The sequence below is a fragment of the Drosophila subpulchrella genome, chromosome 2L, assembly GCF_014743375.2.
Source record: "Drosophila subpulchrella strain 33 F10 #4 breed RU33 chromosome 2L, RU_Dsub_v1.1 Primary Assembly, whole genome shotgun sequence".
Taxonomy (NCBI): domain Eukaryota; kingdom Metazoa; phylum Arthropoda; class Insecta; order Diptera; family Drosophilidae; genus Drosophila; species Drosophila subpulchrella.
In genome coordinates, this window is record NC_050610.1 from 20,416,578 (window position 1) to 20,435,965 (window position 19,388).

Below are 19,388 nucleotides of genomic sequence, written 5' to 3' on the forward strand. Positions count from 1 at the left end.
ATGGTTTTTGCTATATCTATTTTCATGTTCTTATCGCTTTACGAGTATCAATGTGAAAAAATCAATTATAAAGCATTCCGGCTCGCATGCCCAGATACATCGATAGATACAATTGTATATATTTTTGTGGGTATGCATTTGATAAAACTAACTGAAACATCAAGCCTGAGAGGCAACCAACGAGCCAACAGTAACAGTGAGGCATAACATGCAACATAAATTTTGGTCGCTTGACCTGCGGCAAAGTTGTTTTTTCATTTTCACGATTTCTAAACGCGATATTCGGAATGTTACCCCAAAAGGAATAACATGAATCTGAGAAACGGCGGGTGGAAGGTATTTAAAAAAGTATGAAAGTAAAAATGTAACTGTGGGCGGGCTTTTAGAGATGATGGTTTTAAATACCCTGTGGTATAATACAAAGCCGTAAAAATCCAAAGAAATATTTTTAAAAATGTGTCATTTATAATTACCATTAAAAAGTGTTGGATTATGTGTTAAAATTTTAAGAATTACATTTTTGAAGTATAAAATCTATGAAATTCTTGATCACATTTCTAGAAAAAAAAAAAGTAAGTAATCGCAAAAAGTATTCAAACTAGATGTTTGAAATTTGGATTCAATTTAATTTGTTTATAAACAGAGAGATATTTATTTATAAATTAAAAATATCGCACTTGTCTCCGTGTTTCTAACATCCTTTTTTGTGTGTGTTGTTTTTAAGAAAACCCATTCTCTGTTTTAAGCCCTACCTGAATCTTTTTTGGCATATTAAAGGGTATTTGAAAGCCAAAGCGCGAAAGAGGTCAACATTTGTGCGACAACGATTTCGGTCCTGCGGAATGGGGAGTGATTTGTAAGTTAGGGCATGGCGATGGGATGGCGTATGGAGGAGGAGGAGGAGGTCCTTGCCAGGTTGAAATAACATGGGGAATTTTTAGAAAAGCGACGACAAAACGTCGAATGAAAGATAAATAAAGCCGCCCAGGCAGTCAAAAAGAAAAATCCGTGAAAAAAGATGAAATGAAATGAGAATAAAAATGTTAAAAAATGAAGCGAAAGCAAAGGGAGCGCGACGCATTGCTGGCGATAAATCAAGGTGTGAGTAGCAGCGCCAATGGAGGAGCATGGATGGTATGGTATATGGTGTACATACTGTATCTATTACATGGCGCCCTGCGAAATGTCGCATCTGCAGTTTCCGGCTGTCCAATTTACCACCCATTTCCGTTTCCCCCCACTATGAATCTGAATACTTTTGCGGGTCGCATTGGAATACAAATATTTTTGCAGGTGGCAACGACTGATGCCGGGACTTAGATGCTATGGGAATCGATTTTGATTATATTTTTTGGGTTTTCGGATGGCCAAACATATTCACTTGTCCACCTGGGCCGGCTCCATGGTGTACATGTCGCGCAGTAGCCTCGCAATTGGGACATTTCCGATGGTCTCCTTGAAGAACAATGCCTCAATGGTGGACGCCCGGATGGTCCGCAGCGATGGAAGGAGGAGCAGCAGCCTGCCGAAGCGGGTCGCCTGGCGGGGATAGCGCAGACGCACATGGTCGGAGAGGATGCACTGCGCCTGGTCCTGCAGCATCTCCACCGGCTGCACATCGCACAGGCCCGCCGTCTCCGGGGCGAACAGGGCGATGGCCTTCATGCAGCCCACCTCGCTGCCGTCGGGCGTGATCTGCCGGAAGCGGCACAGTATCTCCTGGATCGTCTTCATCTCCGTCTGCGTGGCCTCGTCCTGCAGCACTCGCTCCCGGATCAGGGGCGATTCCAGGATGGGCGTTAGGTCCAGGGGAATAGTCCACTGCGCGAGGTTCAGCAGGAAGAGCTCCTTCCAAGACTCCTAGAAAATAAAGGTTCATTATGTGAGACGAGCGTTCATACACAGAGAGAAATATCCAAGAACATTGTTCTTGAATTGAGAACATTCGTTCTTAAAAACCGTGTAAGTACATTTTGGTATCAATGTCTACGGACTGAACTAATAGTTTATTTGTGGAGATATACAATGTACATAAAAACCGCCAATTCAACTTGATTCGAGCAAAAACAAAAACTCATATTTGAGTTTAGCTTTTCACTTTTTTTTTAAATTTAAGGCACCAAAAATTAGTACTTTAAAAAACATTGTTTTGTAGTAAAAAATATCGGAAGAAATCTAGTTTTTCAACTTTCACACCGTCCTAATCTAAAGACCTCTTCCCTACAGATGCTCTTCCATAACTTGGTATTTCCCATAGTTTCTAGAAAACTAAGAAATTTTTTTTTTTAAATTTTAAACAATCTTATTCCCTCGAGATTTTATGCTTATATTGATTAAAGTCACATGAAATATATGTAATAAACTAAATTGTTCTTTCTGAGATCTTTCCTATAGGGAGATATATCTCGAAGTCATGGTCAATCTTGTTTTAGTGGAAATAGAGTGATAAATGCAACTGAAATGCATTGTGTTTATAAATTTAAGATTTTATTACTCGAACTTGTTAACGATGGTAGATCTATAATTTCTCAATAAGTTAAATTCTATACATATAAGGAATTTAATTTTTGAAATTGGAAAAGAGTATATTGGTTGGGACACCTTAAAATCAGTTATGTTTAAAAATGGTCTTCTTTTGTAACTCATCAGCAGAATGTTTTGTTTTCAAAAAGTAATGCATTTTAAGGCAAATATGGTAATTATTATTGAACTTTGCTAAAGGTATGTGCTTTTAAGGTTAGAGTTAGAGTTTCAGAAAATCGACTGAGATGTTGCCAAAAATATATTATCCTCACCTGTAGCAGCAGATGCTGGTCGTTCTTGGAGAGCGTCTGGAAGGGCATGAGGCACTTGACCCAGCGCACGGCCATGAAGAGCAGGCGCGCCGTCGTCTCCTGCAGCATCTCCCAGGAGAGGAGTCGCGAGTCCAGCAGCTGCTGCGGGAACAGCAGCGTGTTGTGCTGCACCTGGTACTGGATGAGCTCCTGGCACTTGTCCGGGCTGAGCAGCAGCTCCAGGAAGCCGCTGGAGCCGGTGGCTGTGGGGCAGGAGGCGCCACCACCACCTGGTCGCGGAGGCGGTGGCGTGGGCGTGGTGGGCGTTGGTGATCCGGATGTGAAGCTGGCCTGCTTGTGCTCCCCATTATTGTTATTATTATTATTGTTGTTGCTCATGTTGCTGGAGCGGATCATGAGGGAGGCGTGACTGGGTGGCGTGGTGGCATCACTTAGGCTGCGCAGGGAGGTCTGGCGAGGCTGTGGCGATCCCGAGGAGGTGGTCAGCGTGGGAGCAGGCGAAATGCTCCCGGCACTCAGGGGAGGTGAGGCCGATGGCGAAGGCGTCTCCGTTTCCACATTCACCCGCGGACTCTCGCTGCCCAGGCTGAGGCCCTCCTCGCCGGCTCCGCTCCTTGAGCCAATGCTCGAGATGGACTGTATGGAGTTGCTGGGCGAGGGCGAGGAGTAGTTGTGGTTGTGGTTGCTCCCAGGCGAGGAGGCCTGAGCCGCTGAAGCGTAGGGCGTGGTGGTGGAGGAGACAACGGCTGCCACTGCGGTGGCCGTAATCCCGGGCAGCTTGCTGGCCGCCTCGGCGATGAGGTTATGGTGCAGCAGATGCGATGGAAAGGTCAGCGAGGCACCAGAACCGCTGGCGTTTCCACTTGGCGGGCTGACCACTCCGCCATGTGGAGCTGGGAGACCAGGGTGTCCTTGGTGACCCACCGGATGATGGAAGGCCGTGGCATGTTGATGACCTCCAGTTCCGTGGTGCAGGTGGCCAGCTGGTGGAGCTGCAGCTCCCTGCTGGTGGAAGCCACTGGGTGGTGCCGCTCCAGCGGGCGGATGGGTGGAGATGTGCTGCGTGTAGTTAAAGGAGGCCGAGACATTCGTGACCAGGGAGACGGGCAGGTGGCCACCGTGGTGGTGGTGGTGCAGACCCGCCGCTGCCGCTGCTGCAGCCGCCGCATGGTGGGCCGCCGCTGCGTGGGCGTGGGCGTGATGGTGATGATGATGGTGGTGGTGGGCGGCTGCCGCATGGTGGGCTGCAGCGGCGGCAGCTGCGGCATGGTGGTGGTGGTGGTGCAACTGCGGATGCAGCTTCGGTTTCCTCGGTCCACGCTCATGTTGCACAGCTGGGGGATAAGAAGAAAGAGATTTGACTATGGAGAACAGTTAGAAAATAGTGGCTAGGAATCAAACATCGGATTATAATCAACAAGGTTTTCTAATCTTTCGTTTCTCAACAAACATTGATTTAATATATATATTTTTATTGAATTTCAAATTAGATTTAAGCCTTATCGAAACCTGATTTTATAAGAAAGTTCGGATGTATTCGAATGTTAATAATACACACAGCTCATTGCACTCTCTATTTCTAGTAATAATAATAATAAAACCAAATTAAAGCCCCATTTTAGAGAATTTTATAACACCTTGGTGGTAAGAAAAAGGTGGTTAAACCATGAAGAAAAGTTAGAAAAGAGTTCATAATAATTAGACATCGGAATATAATCAACAAGTTTTCTTATCTTTCAAATCTAAAAGTAGTTTGAAATAATATAAATATTTTTATTAAATTCGTAATTAGATGTAAGCCTTAACAAAACATGATTTTTTACAAAAGTTCGCTTAGATTCTAATGTTAAGAATTATTTTTTGCATATAACCCAACTTCTAGTAATATTAAAAACCATAAACGTCCCTTCTAAATGAGTCTTTTAAAACCTGAACGATTAAGGAAATTTTCATCATACTATTAATATCAGTAGAGAAACCAAGCTTGTTTTATACTTTTAAAACAACTTTATTCATAGGACAGGCAGAAGATGTAACCTCCAAGATCTGATGAATATGCTACACTCCACTTAATAGTTTTCATTTCGTTCATATATGAATCATACATTTACGTCATGATCATTAGATGATAATTATCAATTATAATTGGTGTTTATGTAATAAACAGGGAATAATTTTAAGTTTATGTGTTTAAACATTAAAATTTAAAAGTCATTTGACAGAGGATATCCTCACTGATACAACTATAAAAGAGCCACATATTATATATGAACTATGGCCTTTTTGTATTTTGAAATCATTTGTGTGACATTTGCATTTAAAGGGCCAATCTGGTTTGCATAAAATCATTCCAAGTGTGTAATTGCGATAATCTGCCTCTAAGTAGTTAAATAAATAAAGTTAATTTCAAAGATACTCCCGTCTGGCTTTCTTCTCATTTTCCTTTTATTTTCCTTTTGAAACTTTTCGGGAAAGGTTTTGTGGTGCGGTCCCAAAGGTTGGGCTTTTCCCGATTTGGGTCAGAAGTGAGGGACAGGAGGGAAGAAATAATAAACCGATTATTTGAGATGCAAAGATACGAGCTATAAGGATACAGATACAGAGTAGCGGATACGATAGGATAGGATAGGATAGATGAACTGTCCTCGGGCGTGAGAACTGTTGCATATGCCTCAAGCTAAACCTGAGCGGAAAAATATATATGGGGGTTGAGAAGCTCATGTGTGTGTGCGGCTGTCATGACTTTTATTTGTTTGTAATTAAATGTATCTATAGCTGCGCTGCGAATCTTGTAGATTGCATGACATGGCGCAAAAGGGGTGACATTTTAATCCCCAGCTAATCGCATATGTGAGTGCGTCTCCCTGTAAAATGACTACAGTCACTTGAGGGCACTTGAGACCCCCAAACTTTAGCTTCCCCCATCCACGCGTTTAATAAAACTAGAAAAAACCCTGCCACCTAGAGCGGGAAAAAGTCTCAAAGCTTTTAAAAGATCACAAATTTCAATTAAAGAAAATGCCAAACTCATCAAATTTGTATGCTGCGGGTTTAACAAACTTTGGGTACCAATTTCCAGCGGGACTTAAAAATTGTGGTTCAGCAAAATGCGAAAGAAAAGTTGAAAATACCCCCTGCGGAACTCAAACTTCAAGTTAACCCTTTGGCTGTGACTCCGAAGCACTCCATTTTTTCTCCCTCGCCGTGTTCAAACATAGAAACGCGTGAAAAAGGCAACAAAATTAGCTGCCAAGGCGGGAAAACTTAAAATATTTGCACTTTTTCACATTCTTCTTGATTTTAGCATCTTGTTTTTTTTCTCGAAGGAAACTTTTCTTGGAAGGCAACCGAAAGCAGAAGTAGAAAAGTAAGTAACGATTTACTTTCTAGAAAGTTATGAAGATGGAAAATGCACAAGTCGTGTCTGTCTTTGAATAGAAACAAAACTGGAAAATAACTGCGGGCGTTTCAAAACAGCCTACTTGATTTAGACTTATTCGGCTAATGAACAGTCGTTGGGGAAGTAAGTACGTGCGTCACTCATTGTAAGCTTTAAAAATGTCTAAATAAAATGGTTCCTTTAAACATCTTAAGTGGGGAAAAATATGAAAGAAGTTGTACAAATTTATAAAACTCTTTGAGTGTTTTTTCGTCTTTGATCGGATATACCTTTTCAGATATAATTATATCTTATAATAAGTCTTGATTAATAAATAACAAATACATTTCATTACAAAATATTATTCTCAGTTTTTAATGATTTTGATTTTTAACTCTTATTTGCTATACGTTTTCTAGGTTTAAAAGCAACTTTAAGTTTTTTGTTTCGAAGGTATCTAAAACATACTATCTAAAAGTATCCAAAACAACTATCTAAGTTCAGATCGACGTTTTCCCATTTACAATATTGCACTTATTATTTAAACGCATTATAATAAAATTGCTAAATTATTTCAGTTATTGCTAACATCTTTCTAAAAATTAAATTAGATTAAACTAGATAAAAAGATTAACAGTGCAGTATTCTTTTTTTTTTAATTGTTCTGTATTTTTTTTTTAAATACAGTGTTTCTTCAAAGAAAAGCATATCATTTTTCTGTGGTTGAATATTTTAATCAGCTCATTGTAAAGATCCCAATCAAACGCAACTTATTCATGGATACGGATCGCCCTCATCGCAGCCAACTACTTGACAATTGCTCAATTCTCCTGCCATTGTTGGCCTGACAATTCCGTGGGTGACTGAGCACCCGAGCAGCCTGAGCCGACATAATGTGGCCATTATGGACTATTAAGCACTCCGCCACTAGTCCGTGCAACCCCCGACCGAACCAGAATACTGGGTCTACGCAAACAGCCCCTGCTCTCTGTATCTCGCAGCACATCGAATCACTTCAAGTGTTTTCCTAATTTCACGGTTTATATATCTTTTTATTTTATTTTCGGTTTTTGGGCTGACGCGCCCCCGCTCGCAATTTGCAAACGTTGCCTTATTTACTTTTAATTTGCCTGCCAAACAATCGCATTTTGATATATTCCTTTTAGGTGAATTTTGATTACGACATTATCTGCGGATGTGGATGTGGATTTGAAAGGCCCCGCATGTAAAACAAGGGCTCTCTGCTCATTACCGTTTACCGATTTATTTATTTCGATTTCTGGAGCACGCGTTGCGCTTTTCAGCTTATGGGCGGATGGGTATATCCGTATCCTTCGTCCTGGCTCTCGAACCCAGTGATGATGACCATCATTTGGGATTTTGCGTGCGGTATCGTCGTGAAGTCGCCGTGGTCGTGGTCGTGGTCGTGTCGAGATGTGGGAACCAAACAGCTGCGTGGCAGCTCGCTTTTCCACTGCCACTTATCATTAATTTTTCCGCCGCGTTTTTCCTTTGCCCATTCTGGCATCCGGACATTTTCGCCTTTGTCTGTCTTTGCCTTGGCCTGGTCCTTTTCCCTCCTTTTCCAGGCCCAACACCCCATGACCCTATGACCCCATCCCCATGCATGTATTTTGACATAATTGTTTTTGCTTTCACGGAACTCCTGGTCCGGTTCCCTGTGCTCTCTACCCTAATTAATTGATTAACTTCAGCAAATCGGTCAATATGTTTGCTATGCTGCTCCTTTGTCCATTTGTTTCACTTTTCTGTTGGGGGAGTTCGGGGTCCTGAGCGCAGGGATGCGATCCTCGTAATGAGTTGCTAATTAGATTTGTAGATTGTAATTTTTTCCAGCTCGTTCTTTTCGCCAGCGGGCGTAACTTTGTGTACCACATTTTCGGAAAAGCCTGGGAGATTTTCCAGGTGCTTATATCTACGGTGTGGGAAGAGGTTGGCAGTTTTGGGGGGAGGTAGCAGCGAAACTCCTTGATTTCGGCAAGAGTTTATAAGTCAAGTGTTAATTAGATTTCATATTCATGAGATTTTAATACATTGCCAGCAAGTAAGCAAATACGTTTAAGTATTAAATACTCAAGGTTTCTGTGGGATATATTTTTGGCCATGCATACGCACTAAAAGTGTGCGGAAGTAGAAAAGGTACTTTTCCGATTTGAAACAATATACTCTACGAGTAACGGGTATACTAGGGTATACTGTCAGGGGAATTTTTAACTAAACTTTAGAAACTAAATTCAACAGAAATATCAATGAAAGTGCGAATATGTCGCCGCTTAAGATATTTTAATAGGAGGTAAACGAAACAAAAGGTCTGGATGTTCATCCTACTTTGTGTAGTTACTCTCTACATCGTTGATACTTATATAAAAAATGGTATTGCAAATGCTTTATAGAGATGGACAGAGATTCTCGACAAAATTAAAGCAAAAGACACTAAAATCAAAGATAATAACCCTTAACGGTATGCATACTAAGTGATCCTAAAACGATGCAAGGAAAAATAAAATATTATAGTTTCCCATAAGAAAAATGTTTTATCAGAATTAGTTAAAGTTGAAAATTCAGTTGTCACACCAGGATCTTCACTCTAAGACTAGCATTTTGTACATTTTTTTAGGCAAGACCAACATAATAACAGCTTTCAAGCATTCAGAGGAATTGATATTAACAATGTTAATTTAACTTTTAACTTCTAAAACCCTTTAAAACCACAGAGGGCTACAATTTTTGTTCACAGGTAGAAATGGTCCTTTTGTCGGGACATAAAGTTAGATAGGAAAATCTGAAAACTTGGTCTAAGTAATGGACTTCTGTGGGCCCTATATCATTGCTATTCAATCAGGCTGTGTCATTACAATGGACTCTCAGTTCTTTATATATTGAATTCAATAAAATTGTCTGGACTGCATAACACCTTTTCTAAGCTCTTATTTTTTCTAGCTTGTACTTAATCAGTACTTCGTTCGATCAGTACTTCGTTCGATCAGTAAAAGATAGATTGCTTTTGTTGTCCAACTCTGTAGGCGCTTCACATAAATGCACCCTCTGATGCATTCCTATGGCCCTTTGGCCCTCCCATTCGAGGCGGAAAGTGGCTCCGAACATGATGAGGCCAACGGCTTTTACGCCTCTGACTCTCACTCGAGTGGCGCTGGCCCAGTGGGTAAGTGATTTTAAATCCGCTTTTAATGTTGACACTGACACGTTTGACTCACTCACGCACACTGCAATGCAGGCAATCCTGCGTCTGTGTGTGTGTGTGTGGAGGGATGCGGATGTGGATGGGGGATTGGATGGTATGGTATGGTATGTGATATGTGATGGGTTTCATGTCCATGACATGTGCAACAAGCCAGGCGCATTTACATGTCGCACAGTCCCTGGCGAAAGTGTGTGCACATATCGTAGTAGGCTATAATGTCAATTAAGTAAAACACCCGGCACATGTGTGCGTGTGCATTTGCATGTGTGGGCGTGTCTCTCAGCCATGGCTTTCTGTGCCCTGCAGCCATGTGTAAATGAAATTGCGTATACGTAATATGGTATGGGGTATTCAACGGCAACTGGGCGGCTTAAAAGCTACACAATAAATATCACAAGGATACATATTCCCACATATATGGTTTATATGGGCGCGTGTGTACGTATGTATTTTTGGCATGCACATCAGCAAAAATCAATACGTTAAAATGTGGTCATGAAATTAGCCGAGACTGCCTTTTGCGCCAGCGCCAAAAAGTCGTCTCTGGAATAGACATCAACAACAACAAAAAGTTACATTGGCAACGTAGCGAACGAAACGAGACTCTTGGGCCCCCAAAAATAAAGCCAGGCTGGGGAACCACAGTCTGTTGACAAAAGGGCTTAAGAGCCCTGAAGTATGCAACAATATACTTGTACAATGTAAATTCCTAGGTGCGAGTCCAACGCCACACCAAGAGAAATAGTAACTAAGAACACTTCCACTTTGCAGTCCCTTTCGATGGGTTTACACTTGGCTGAATCTTGGAAAAGGTCTCTTCTCCGCTCGACCACTCGGGATTGTATCTGCCGTTTGCTTCTGTTTGCACCGTCTTGCCTTGTTTAATCCTTGACAGAAACGCAAGTGGAGAAAGTTGCCTTCGTTAAGCGCTTAAGTTAAAGTTAGTACACATCGACTCAAGCTGAGATGAATGGATTCGGATGAACATTAAACTTCATAAGAGGTAAATCTTAAATAAAAAATTGTTAAACCAATATTTAATTAAATTTTTATAGCCGTTACTTGTCTGTCAGTCTGTATGAACGCTGAGATGTCGAAAACTATAAAAGCTACAAAGGGATTTGGCATACAGATTTGGTGCCAAGCCCACTCTAACGTCCACAAACGCCCATAACGCCAAAACCTTTCTAGTGCTCACATTTTGTAATCCATTTTTTTTATTACCATGCCAAAAATTGTTTAAATCGGACCATTCATTAAAAAGTTATAAGCAAAGAAGTGTGCAATCTCGGAAACAGACGATTTGCTGCATGCATATCTCCATCTTCCTCGCACTACCTTTACCTGAGTAACATTTTGCATGATTTTTCACTTGATACGATTACATTTAGAAATATTTTTGAAGGAAATGAAATTAAAAATTCCGATTTCCATTATCTACCTTACATTTTCCTAATTTTTTAAATATTTCAAGCAGAAAATTTATAATTAATTTAAGAGCTCTTCACAAAATAAGGATACTAAAATTTTGCTGGGACTTAAGTATATTAAATGTTAAGAAAGCACATGCGACTTCGAAATTTTTATCATATAAAATACAATAAAGCAAATGAATAAAAAAATGACTTTCTTAAAATAAAAGTAAAGGAAATAAATAAAGTAAGTAGGTGCAAGGGAAAATTATGCTAAGGAAAGCACAATATATTATATTTTTACTTTTCATTGTGAAATGTCCCCATTTAGACTATTTACACATTTCGTCTTGGCCATTATAAGCATCATTACGTATCACTTTTCGGCTCATCACACACCCAGGGGAATAATGACCCCATCATTATCACACCCTCGCTTGGCAGTCCCCAACTGAAAAGCGTGTTCTAAGAATGGGATTCGAGAAGCGACACAAATCACTCAAAATGAGAAATCCGCTTAAATCGCCGCGTAAATATTGGCAAAGAAAAAGAAAGTAAAAAACCGTCTGGGGGTTTATGAAAGTATAAGGTATGCGTGTTGATGATGCTGACACTTTGGTGTATACAAATGCAAATACCATTAAATGTGACAAGTGGCAACATAATTTGTAAGGAGAGCTCTTGTCGTCTCCTTTTATTTTTTTCTCCGTCCCGCAATTCGTATCCTCCCCAGGATATTAGCATACAAAGTAGCCAACATTTGTAATTCTGTCATCGACTAAGGATGTGGAAGGCAGTTTTGGGTTCAGAAAGCTTTGACAGCGAAATGTGCGACGACCGTCATATTTTCCCATAATAACTTATTTGTCAGCCCTAAAGTGCGGTGGCATGCTGATTGGTCAGCTCAAAACTGTCAAATTGACACTTGCTCGAAGGGGAATGAGGTGTACTTCAATCTGCTTTTTAAATAACATTCCTGGAAATTTAAAATATTTACTTATTGAGACGATTTCTACACCTAAAATAGGTCATAAACTATGGTCACGAAAAAGATTCTGAAATAAAAAGTTCGCATATTAAAGAAGAATTTCTTCAAATTTATTCAAGGAGAAACGTTCTTAATATCAAGGCGAAAGTGATTCCGTTTTTATTTTTCAAAAATAAACGATTTTAGAGCAGAGATGACATCTATACATTGTAAATACTTAGCTTTAATTTTAAGAACTGGAGATGGAATCGCTTTTAGAATTTTTGAGATCGAAAATCATGCTTCTAAAATGTATATTCATTATCTTAGTTCCAAATTACTGGTTCAACAATTTTGTCACCCATACTGCTCAAAAGTTTTTAATAAAACCCCTTTAACTAAATAAATAACAACTTAAGGAGCTCAGAACTTGCATCACCTTTGCAATTAACTTTATTTTCCTTTGGAGTCACAATCGAAAAATCACTTAAACGCCAAACGGAAACTAAGAAAACTGAGAACGCCAAACCGCTGCCGGAACTTATTTCAATCACCACCACTGTCATCAGCTCCAGCGAACCCCCAACAACTTTACTACTCGCATGACCCCATCCAACCCAAGCTCACAAAAATGTTACACAAACGTGCCTTGAACGATTTTTGTGGCTTTTTTGCTTTCTGCTCTAAACAACAAAAGCATTTTGTCTGGGAAATACTACAATGGCGTTAGGGCGGACCATTTTTCTGGGGGTTCATCTATGTGAGATGGGTTGGGATGGGAGCAGTGTGGTGTGAGGTTTGTGGAAGATGTGTGAATTGTTTGGCGTCCGTGTGTGTTTGTTGTTTATTTACGGAACCAGCCAAGAAAAACCCCAAAAAGGCAGCCCAACATGAGGCTTTGTAGCGGCAAACTAAGAAAATATCGCAAGGAATGTGAGGAACATGGATGTACATATCGCAGCATGTTCATATCCCTGCCATTGTTGTGATGTTCCTCAGCTTTCCGGAGTTTGGTTGAAAACTTATGAAAAACTGCTTCTTTTTCGCAGAAAAAACATTTGAAAAATTGTCATGAAATGGAGATGGCTACAAACAATCCAAAAAAACGTAGAAATTTTATAGGATTATCATAACAGTTTGACTTTTAATAGGAAAACTACTACTTTTCTGAACTGTTTAGAACCAATTTCCTGATTTAAGGATAAGCCCAAGAAGTTTTTTTCGATCATTTGAAATTTTATTTCTATGTAATTTCGAATACCATTATAATATTCTAGTTTTTGTGGCTCATTGTAATATTTTTATTGCAATATTCGTTATAAAGGCTTACCCATCCTAAATTTCCTCTAACATTATGTATCCCATACTATTTAGGGTTTATGATAACGTAAACGTTCTTAAATGCAATTTGACAAATTGGTTAAGAGAATATCATCGTCGGTTATCGGTATAGTTCCATCTGATTTGTACTTTATACTCGTTGTGCTTTTTTTTGTGGGGTGATCTAGTTTTCATTTTGGTGGTGGCTAGCTGGAAACAGACCCTTCTCTACCAATCCCCACCCATCACTTCAGTCCTAAAGCCACCATCGCTGCGAAGGTCCTCGGGTTGACTGACGTCTAAGTTCGAGCTTTGGGCATCATCACTTGATTGTCAATACATTTTAGTCGCATTTTCAGCGAGCGGATAATGCGTGTAATCCGCTATTAAGTGCACATTGTCAATCGACCCTCACGCCCAGTCGGAGTTCCAGTACTCCACCCCAAAAAAGAGTGGCCCTTGCGTGCGAGAAAATCTGCAATGATTCTCACGCTGTTCCAGTCCCGTCTCTACTGTGCAGTGAACCCATCAATGGTAGCTTCTGAATACTGAACACTGAACACTGAACACTGAATACCGAATGCGAATCGGCATCCATGAGATGGGCTTGGCTCCTGGATAAAGTCCGCACCCATCCCAACAGTTGATACCAAGAATGCTCGTCGCTATTATGTGTTTTTATGCTACATTTAATGTTGGCTTAAGAGCTTTAAAGCTAGCATTGTTGCATTGAGCTGTGTATTCGGTTTGGTTATGGCTATCCGACTAACGATTACCGGCAGGAAGGGGGTTTAGTGTTTTATATCCAAATGTGGCTATTTGGTTGCTAGGTTGTGGAATTGATGCAATACAAATTGCGTCTTTTTGATTCAAATGATACTTTTAGGAAGGATTTTTATAATATGTAAACACGAAAGTATTTTAATATTTCTTTGAAATGGGTTAAAAGTGTTTAAACTTAAAAATCGCTATGCTTTTTGACCGTAGATAAACAAACATATGTATTTGGACTATGTAAATGCTTCTTAAACATGGCCAAGTACTATTATGAATTCCAATTTAGAATTCTTTTTAATTCAAATGATTTTAAAATTCTGGGGCCACGCCTAAAGGTAATCCGCTAAAAAACCTCTGGAATCATTCACAGTTCTCGTTGAATACTAAAATGTAACAAACAGGTTATCGTAGATTTTTTTTGTCTTTTCGGTTTTGAACATATATCAATTACTTTTCTTTTTTTGAGGTTGAAATGGAAATGTAATGACAATCGCTAAATTAAATGTATAGTACGTTAGTTTAAAAACATTTTTAGTTTTTTGTCCAAGTTACTATTACCTTGTATCTAAGTTATATAAGATTTATAAAAAAGTATTCTTTATTATTTGAAGGATAATATTTATCTTCCAATTCTTCCAATATCTGAACAGCATAATAAAGCCCATAAGTTTTGCTACCCAATCATTTACAGTTTCCCAAGTTTTTTAATATATTTAACTAATAACAAGTCTACAAAATTTTCTTTGGTGTAGCTTACAAAAATCAAATTCAACACTTTTCCCCCATTAAGTCCTTCGCCCCCGAGGCACGACCACAGGATTGGGGCTCGCATAATTTATAATCAGCTTAATGACAAATTCAGCCAAAATTCAAATGGCGTTTTTCAGAGTCTGGCCACAAGTGTAAGAGAGGAGGATGCCGACGGCATTTCGGTTACCGAGTTTAATGTAATTTATGCCCAAAAACCTTGACGTAAACAGGCTTCTCGAGCTAATTTGCTGCATAATTAAGTGTATTTGGCAAGTAAAACAATACTTGTTTCGGGGAATGAAGTGATGATAATGACAGTGGCTTACTTACCATCCTTGTTCATGGCCGACTGAAAGCACTTGGCCAGACGACAGGCGCGACACTGGTTGCGATGGGTCTTGTCCACGGGACATCGACCCTTGAGATCGCCGGTGGCCTTACAGGTGTAAATCCGATTCCGATGGATGCTCCGCTTGAAGAAGCCCGAGCAGCCTGAAAGGAATTAGCTAAGGCTTACACTGTTATTAATTCAATCGTCCCTGGGACTCACCATCGCAGCTGTAGATTCCATAGTGCTTCCCGGAGCTGCGATCGCCACACACCTTGCAGGGAATATCCAACAGACGGTCGCCCGCTAAAAATTATATGGAGAAATATCGAAACTTTGAAATGGATGGATTACGTGTTTCTCTTATCTTAACAGATTAAATTAGACAATTTTAAGAATCGGATAAAAAATTTTTTAGGTGGAGACATGGTGAAAAGGAGTTTTGCCAAAGAAAATATCACTATATACATATATATCACTTGTTCACCAAATAAGTGTATAACTATTTAATTTTGATGTATTGGGGGGATATAATCATTGGCGAGAACTTTTTTAAAAGAAAGCTTTTAATAGCAATAAAGCGACATACCAAGTAGTAATAATAATTTTTGGTAAGTATAATGTAATTAAAAAATAATCTTTTACGATTGCCTTAAAGGTAATTTTAGAAAATGGGTATGTGAGTCTGTATTGACAGGTTTATTAATCAACCTTTAAAATGGGATCCCTATAAAATATATTGGTCATAAGTTGTAAGTCCTGTCACTTTTTAACTGTTTTTAATTAAGTTATTAAATAAATTACAATTTTGAAAAATATAAGTTCAGAAATTCTAAATTGTTGCGGTAGAGTGAGTGCCTATATAATGAATCAATCAGTAAAATATTTAAAAAAGTAATCGATTAAATAAATGCCTAATGTATCTAACGAAACTGGTTCGGTTTTTAAAAATTATTTGTAATAATAGTAATACATTTGCTTGCTCTAAACTTAATTACTAAATGGATACATTTTCCATTTCTCCTACCTACTGAAAATAATTAAACAAAAAATATATCTAACAAACATTCTAAGGGATGTTTTAAAAAATGTTACCATATATATTTGTTACCTTCTGATTTATATAATTCTATATATTCTATAAAATATATCTCACAAACATTCTAAAGGGTGTTTTCAAAAATGTTACCATATATGTATCTTTGTTACCTTCTGATTTCTATTACTAATATTTTGAATGGTCTCCGAAACGAATTGCCTTGTACCCGACATAAAGATTCGATTTTTCCTACCTACCGAAGATTATTAAGCTGAAATATACAATGCCACATGACGAAAAATTTGCCAACAAATGCATTTAATCATTGGCGTATTTAACTTTTATTAGGCCCTAAGCCCGCTTCCGTTGAGCGCTTTTTCGCCCCCGAGGAAAACCAGTGAGTCACGCCCAAAAGAAGTTGCCTACTTTGTGGCGCAGCCTCGAGTGTGTTTGTCGCGGATTAGCTTGTGAAAAAGGCCCGCACGTCCTCTCATCCTGCGAGTGTGTTTGTGTGAAAAGGAGGGCGGGAAAGGACATCCCTTTGACTGGCACGCTTCGCAAATTAAGTTCAACACTCGGCACTTGTCAAAATAAAACGCTCGCCCTTTGTTGTGGTCCTTTGTCCTGTGACATTTGACATATTGTCGCTGGTGGAGTTCCCTGGGTTTTGGTTTTTCGGTGCGAGTTTGGTTGGCGCGTGTTGCCAATTTTCACACCCTGCGGATCGGCAATTGTCCGCAGCGTGTTAACACCTCTCGAGTGGTCGTCCCTTTCTGGGGTTGCATCGGAATCGGAATCTGAAGGCCCATTGACACCTTCTGCCAGCGGACCTTTTCCAGCCCGTTGTTTTCTTTTTTTAAATTTTGGTATTGTTGATTTTACATATTTCTGTTTATTTATGCCATCACTTGCTACTTTAGAGCCCCTTTTTTTGTGCTAGTTGCCAGTGAGTGGGTTATGTCTTTATATTAACCATATACAATATGCTTTCTCAATTTTTATGGAAATCTCGGACATGTTTAGATAGGCAAAAGGCCTGTAGAGTGTGGGAAAACGTGAGAGGCTTGCATTATCGGCGTGAGAGTTTCTGAATGGGTTTTAAAAAATCAAAGCGAGCGGAAAGAAAAGAAAAAAAACTAAGGAAATAACTGGGACAACATCGGAACCGGAAGCAAAGTACCTATAGCTCTAGCTTGTATATTAACGATCTTTGGAAAGTTTATGGAAAAGAAAAGATAGTTATATCTAAAGTTATTTTATGTTTCTCGAAAAGTATGCTACAGGTAGATTGAAGCGTTTCTGATCTAGATCGGGATCACTAGGCGAGTCAAACTAGCCCTTTCCGTTTGTCCGTACTAACGATGAGATCTAGGTGCTCTTACGCACAGAGTAAGTTTGTTTAAGCAGGTGTCACGCCCTCTCTAACGCCCACAAACCCTAAACTATGTCTGGCACACACATTTTTGAAGATATTGTTTCAGTGTGTATTTAATAGAATTTTTTTTAAATTAAAATTTGAAAAAGAGTAAGGGGTATCTGATAGTCGAGGCATTCGACAACAGTGTTTCTTTTTTTTTATTACTAGAGAAATAAATCTGCAATAATCGAGTCATGAAAAAAACTATGAAAACTATATTTTTTTAAGTTTAAAAAATTAAATGATGCCGTTCGTTTCAGTACTTAACCTTTATCTCGAGTTGTACCGAACCACTTTAGCGGATCTATGATTTGTTTTCGATCATAGATCAATAGATCTTCGGTGTACAGAAGAATATGGTTGGATAACCATCTCTAGTGCTGGAATTCGGCAATACTCAAAATTTGTCTCCTAAATTTGATTCTATTGTTCCAACGGTATCTATAAGACATATTCGACGGACCAGCAAGAATTTTTACCCTGATCACGGTGTATGTACATTAAAAAAAATTTTTTTTTTCTACTAATAGCTTACATTTTTCAAAATTTTTTAAAAACAGTTGTATTTTTTAAAAAGGAACAAAAATAACAATTCTACATAAATCATAATATTTTAGATTGTTGCTTCAATATTCCAATACTTTAAAAAATTACAGATCCTTAATAAGAAGTAAATAATTGTAACTAAAATGTATTTTTCCACTTGTACGTTTATAATTCCCAACTAGTTCAAGCGTTCTTTGCAAAATGACTCGCAAGTATTATTATGATTAGGGCGGTATTTAAAAATCTTCCAAACTTCAAAACATATACTTAATTACGGGATCGCTTTCTTACGTTCTTTCAGACTAGCTGAACAATAAGACGATTTCACCCACACCTTTAAACTGGATAGGGCGAACTTATAGATATTTTTCATAATGTTAATTTTTTAGTAACAGGAGTAGATCTTAATTATTCGTTATTGGTAACAATTGTTTGTTGAAACCCCTTTCACTGCTGAATTTATTGAACTAACGAACAAGTTTTTTTAAGGTGCAACCATCTGTAAAGTTACTTAATGAAAATAAAAAAATCATGATCTCATGGTCGCTTTTCGAATTCAATAATAAGTTTCTTTCAGCTGTAGATTCCAAAAAATGCCCAATGCAAAGTGCCGCCGGTATTGGTAAATCGAAAATTCCGACGCATTCCATTACCTGTGCCCATTTTCCGTTGGTGGAAATATTTGAACCCTAATGTATCCAGTTTGCTTAGATTTACGTTCCACACAGCGCACTTTAAATTAGGAATAGTGTATGACTATTTGGCGATTTTTAGGTAATCACAATGTCACTTGGAAATTAATGGGTAATGATTTTTTTAGATAGATGTTGAGATGCCGACGCGATTTGCTGCCGCTGGAATCGGTAATGTGAAACCTGCTGCGGACGCAAATGCGATTGCGATTGCGATTGCGAAAACGGATCGCCTGGGCTGACGGACCAACTGCGAATGAAACGGGAAGCTAAGGCTGGCAGAGCCAGCAGCGAACAGACCGCCAATTACGAAAGTGAAGCTGCCAAGGAGAGGTCCTTTTTTGCAGTCAATTTGACAGGAGGGCGGCGAGCCAAGCCAAAGGCAGTAACCAGCCAAAAACCCACCACCCACCGCCCACTTCAAAGGGGGGGTACACCAAAGCCACAAACGGAAAAGCGAGCTGAGATGATGGGAAAATGAAAAGCAGAGAAAAGCGAGAACGGAAAAACCGAGAGCCGGGCAAAAGCAAATCGAACAAAAACAAACAAAGCAAAAAAAAAAAATAAAAGAAGAAACCAAATGAAAGTCGAAAATTTACGAAAAGCTACCAAATGTTACATTTCATCCCTTGATGGTGGACCATGCATACCACCCACTCTCCCCTTTTTCCCTTAGAGTCCTGTGTCCTGGAAAAGAGAGAAAGCGAGAGAGAGAGAGAGAGGGAGGGAGGGGAGTGACGGGT

The 19,388-nt window shown here is 39.2% G+C and overlaps 1 protein-coding gene across 1 annotated transcript; it reads right to left on the minus strand.

Annotated features, from left to right (window-relative positions):
- Window positions 1-1,243: 1,243 nt before the first annotated feature.
- Window positions 1,244-18,672, minus strand: LOC119547446 (photoreceptor-specific nuclear receptor). Its single transcript, XM_037854306.1, has 5 exons — window positions 18,607-18,672; window positions 15,174-15,257; window positions 14,954-15,115; window positions 2,796-4,129; window positions 1,244-1,860 (listed from the first exon to the last, which is right to left on the minus strand). The coding sequence occupies exons 1-5, from the start codon at window positions 18,614-18,616 to the stop codon at window positions 1,378-1,380; spliced, it is 2,073 nt and encodes a 690-aa protein (XP_037710234.1). The 5' UTR covers window positions 18,617-18,672; the 3' UTR covers window positions 1,244-1,377.
- Window positions 18,673-19,388: the final 716 nt, after the last annotated feature.

Coding starts and splice junctions, on each gene's coding strand:
- LOC119547446 (XM_037854306.1), bottom strand. Junction 15,116..15,173: donor TGGAATCTACAGCTGCGATG/GTGAGTCCCAGG, acceptor AATTCCTTTCAG/GCTGCTCGGGCTTCTTCAAG. Junction 4,130..14,953: donor GTCGGCCATGAACAAGGATG/GTAAGTAAGCCA, acceptor CTTATCCCCCAG/CTGTGCAACATGAGCGTGGA.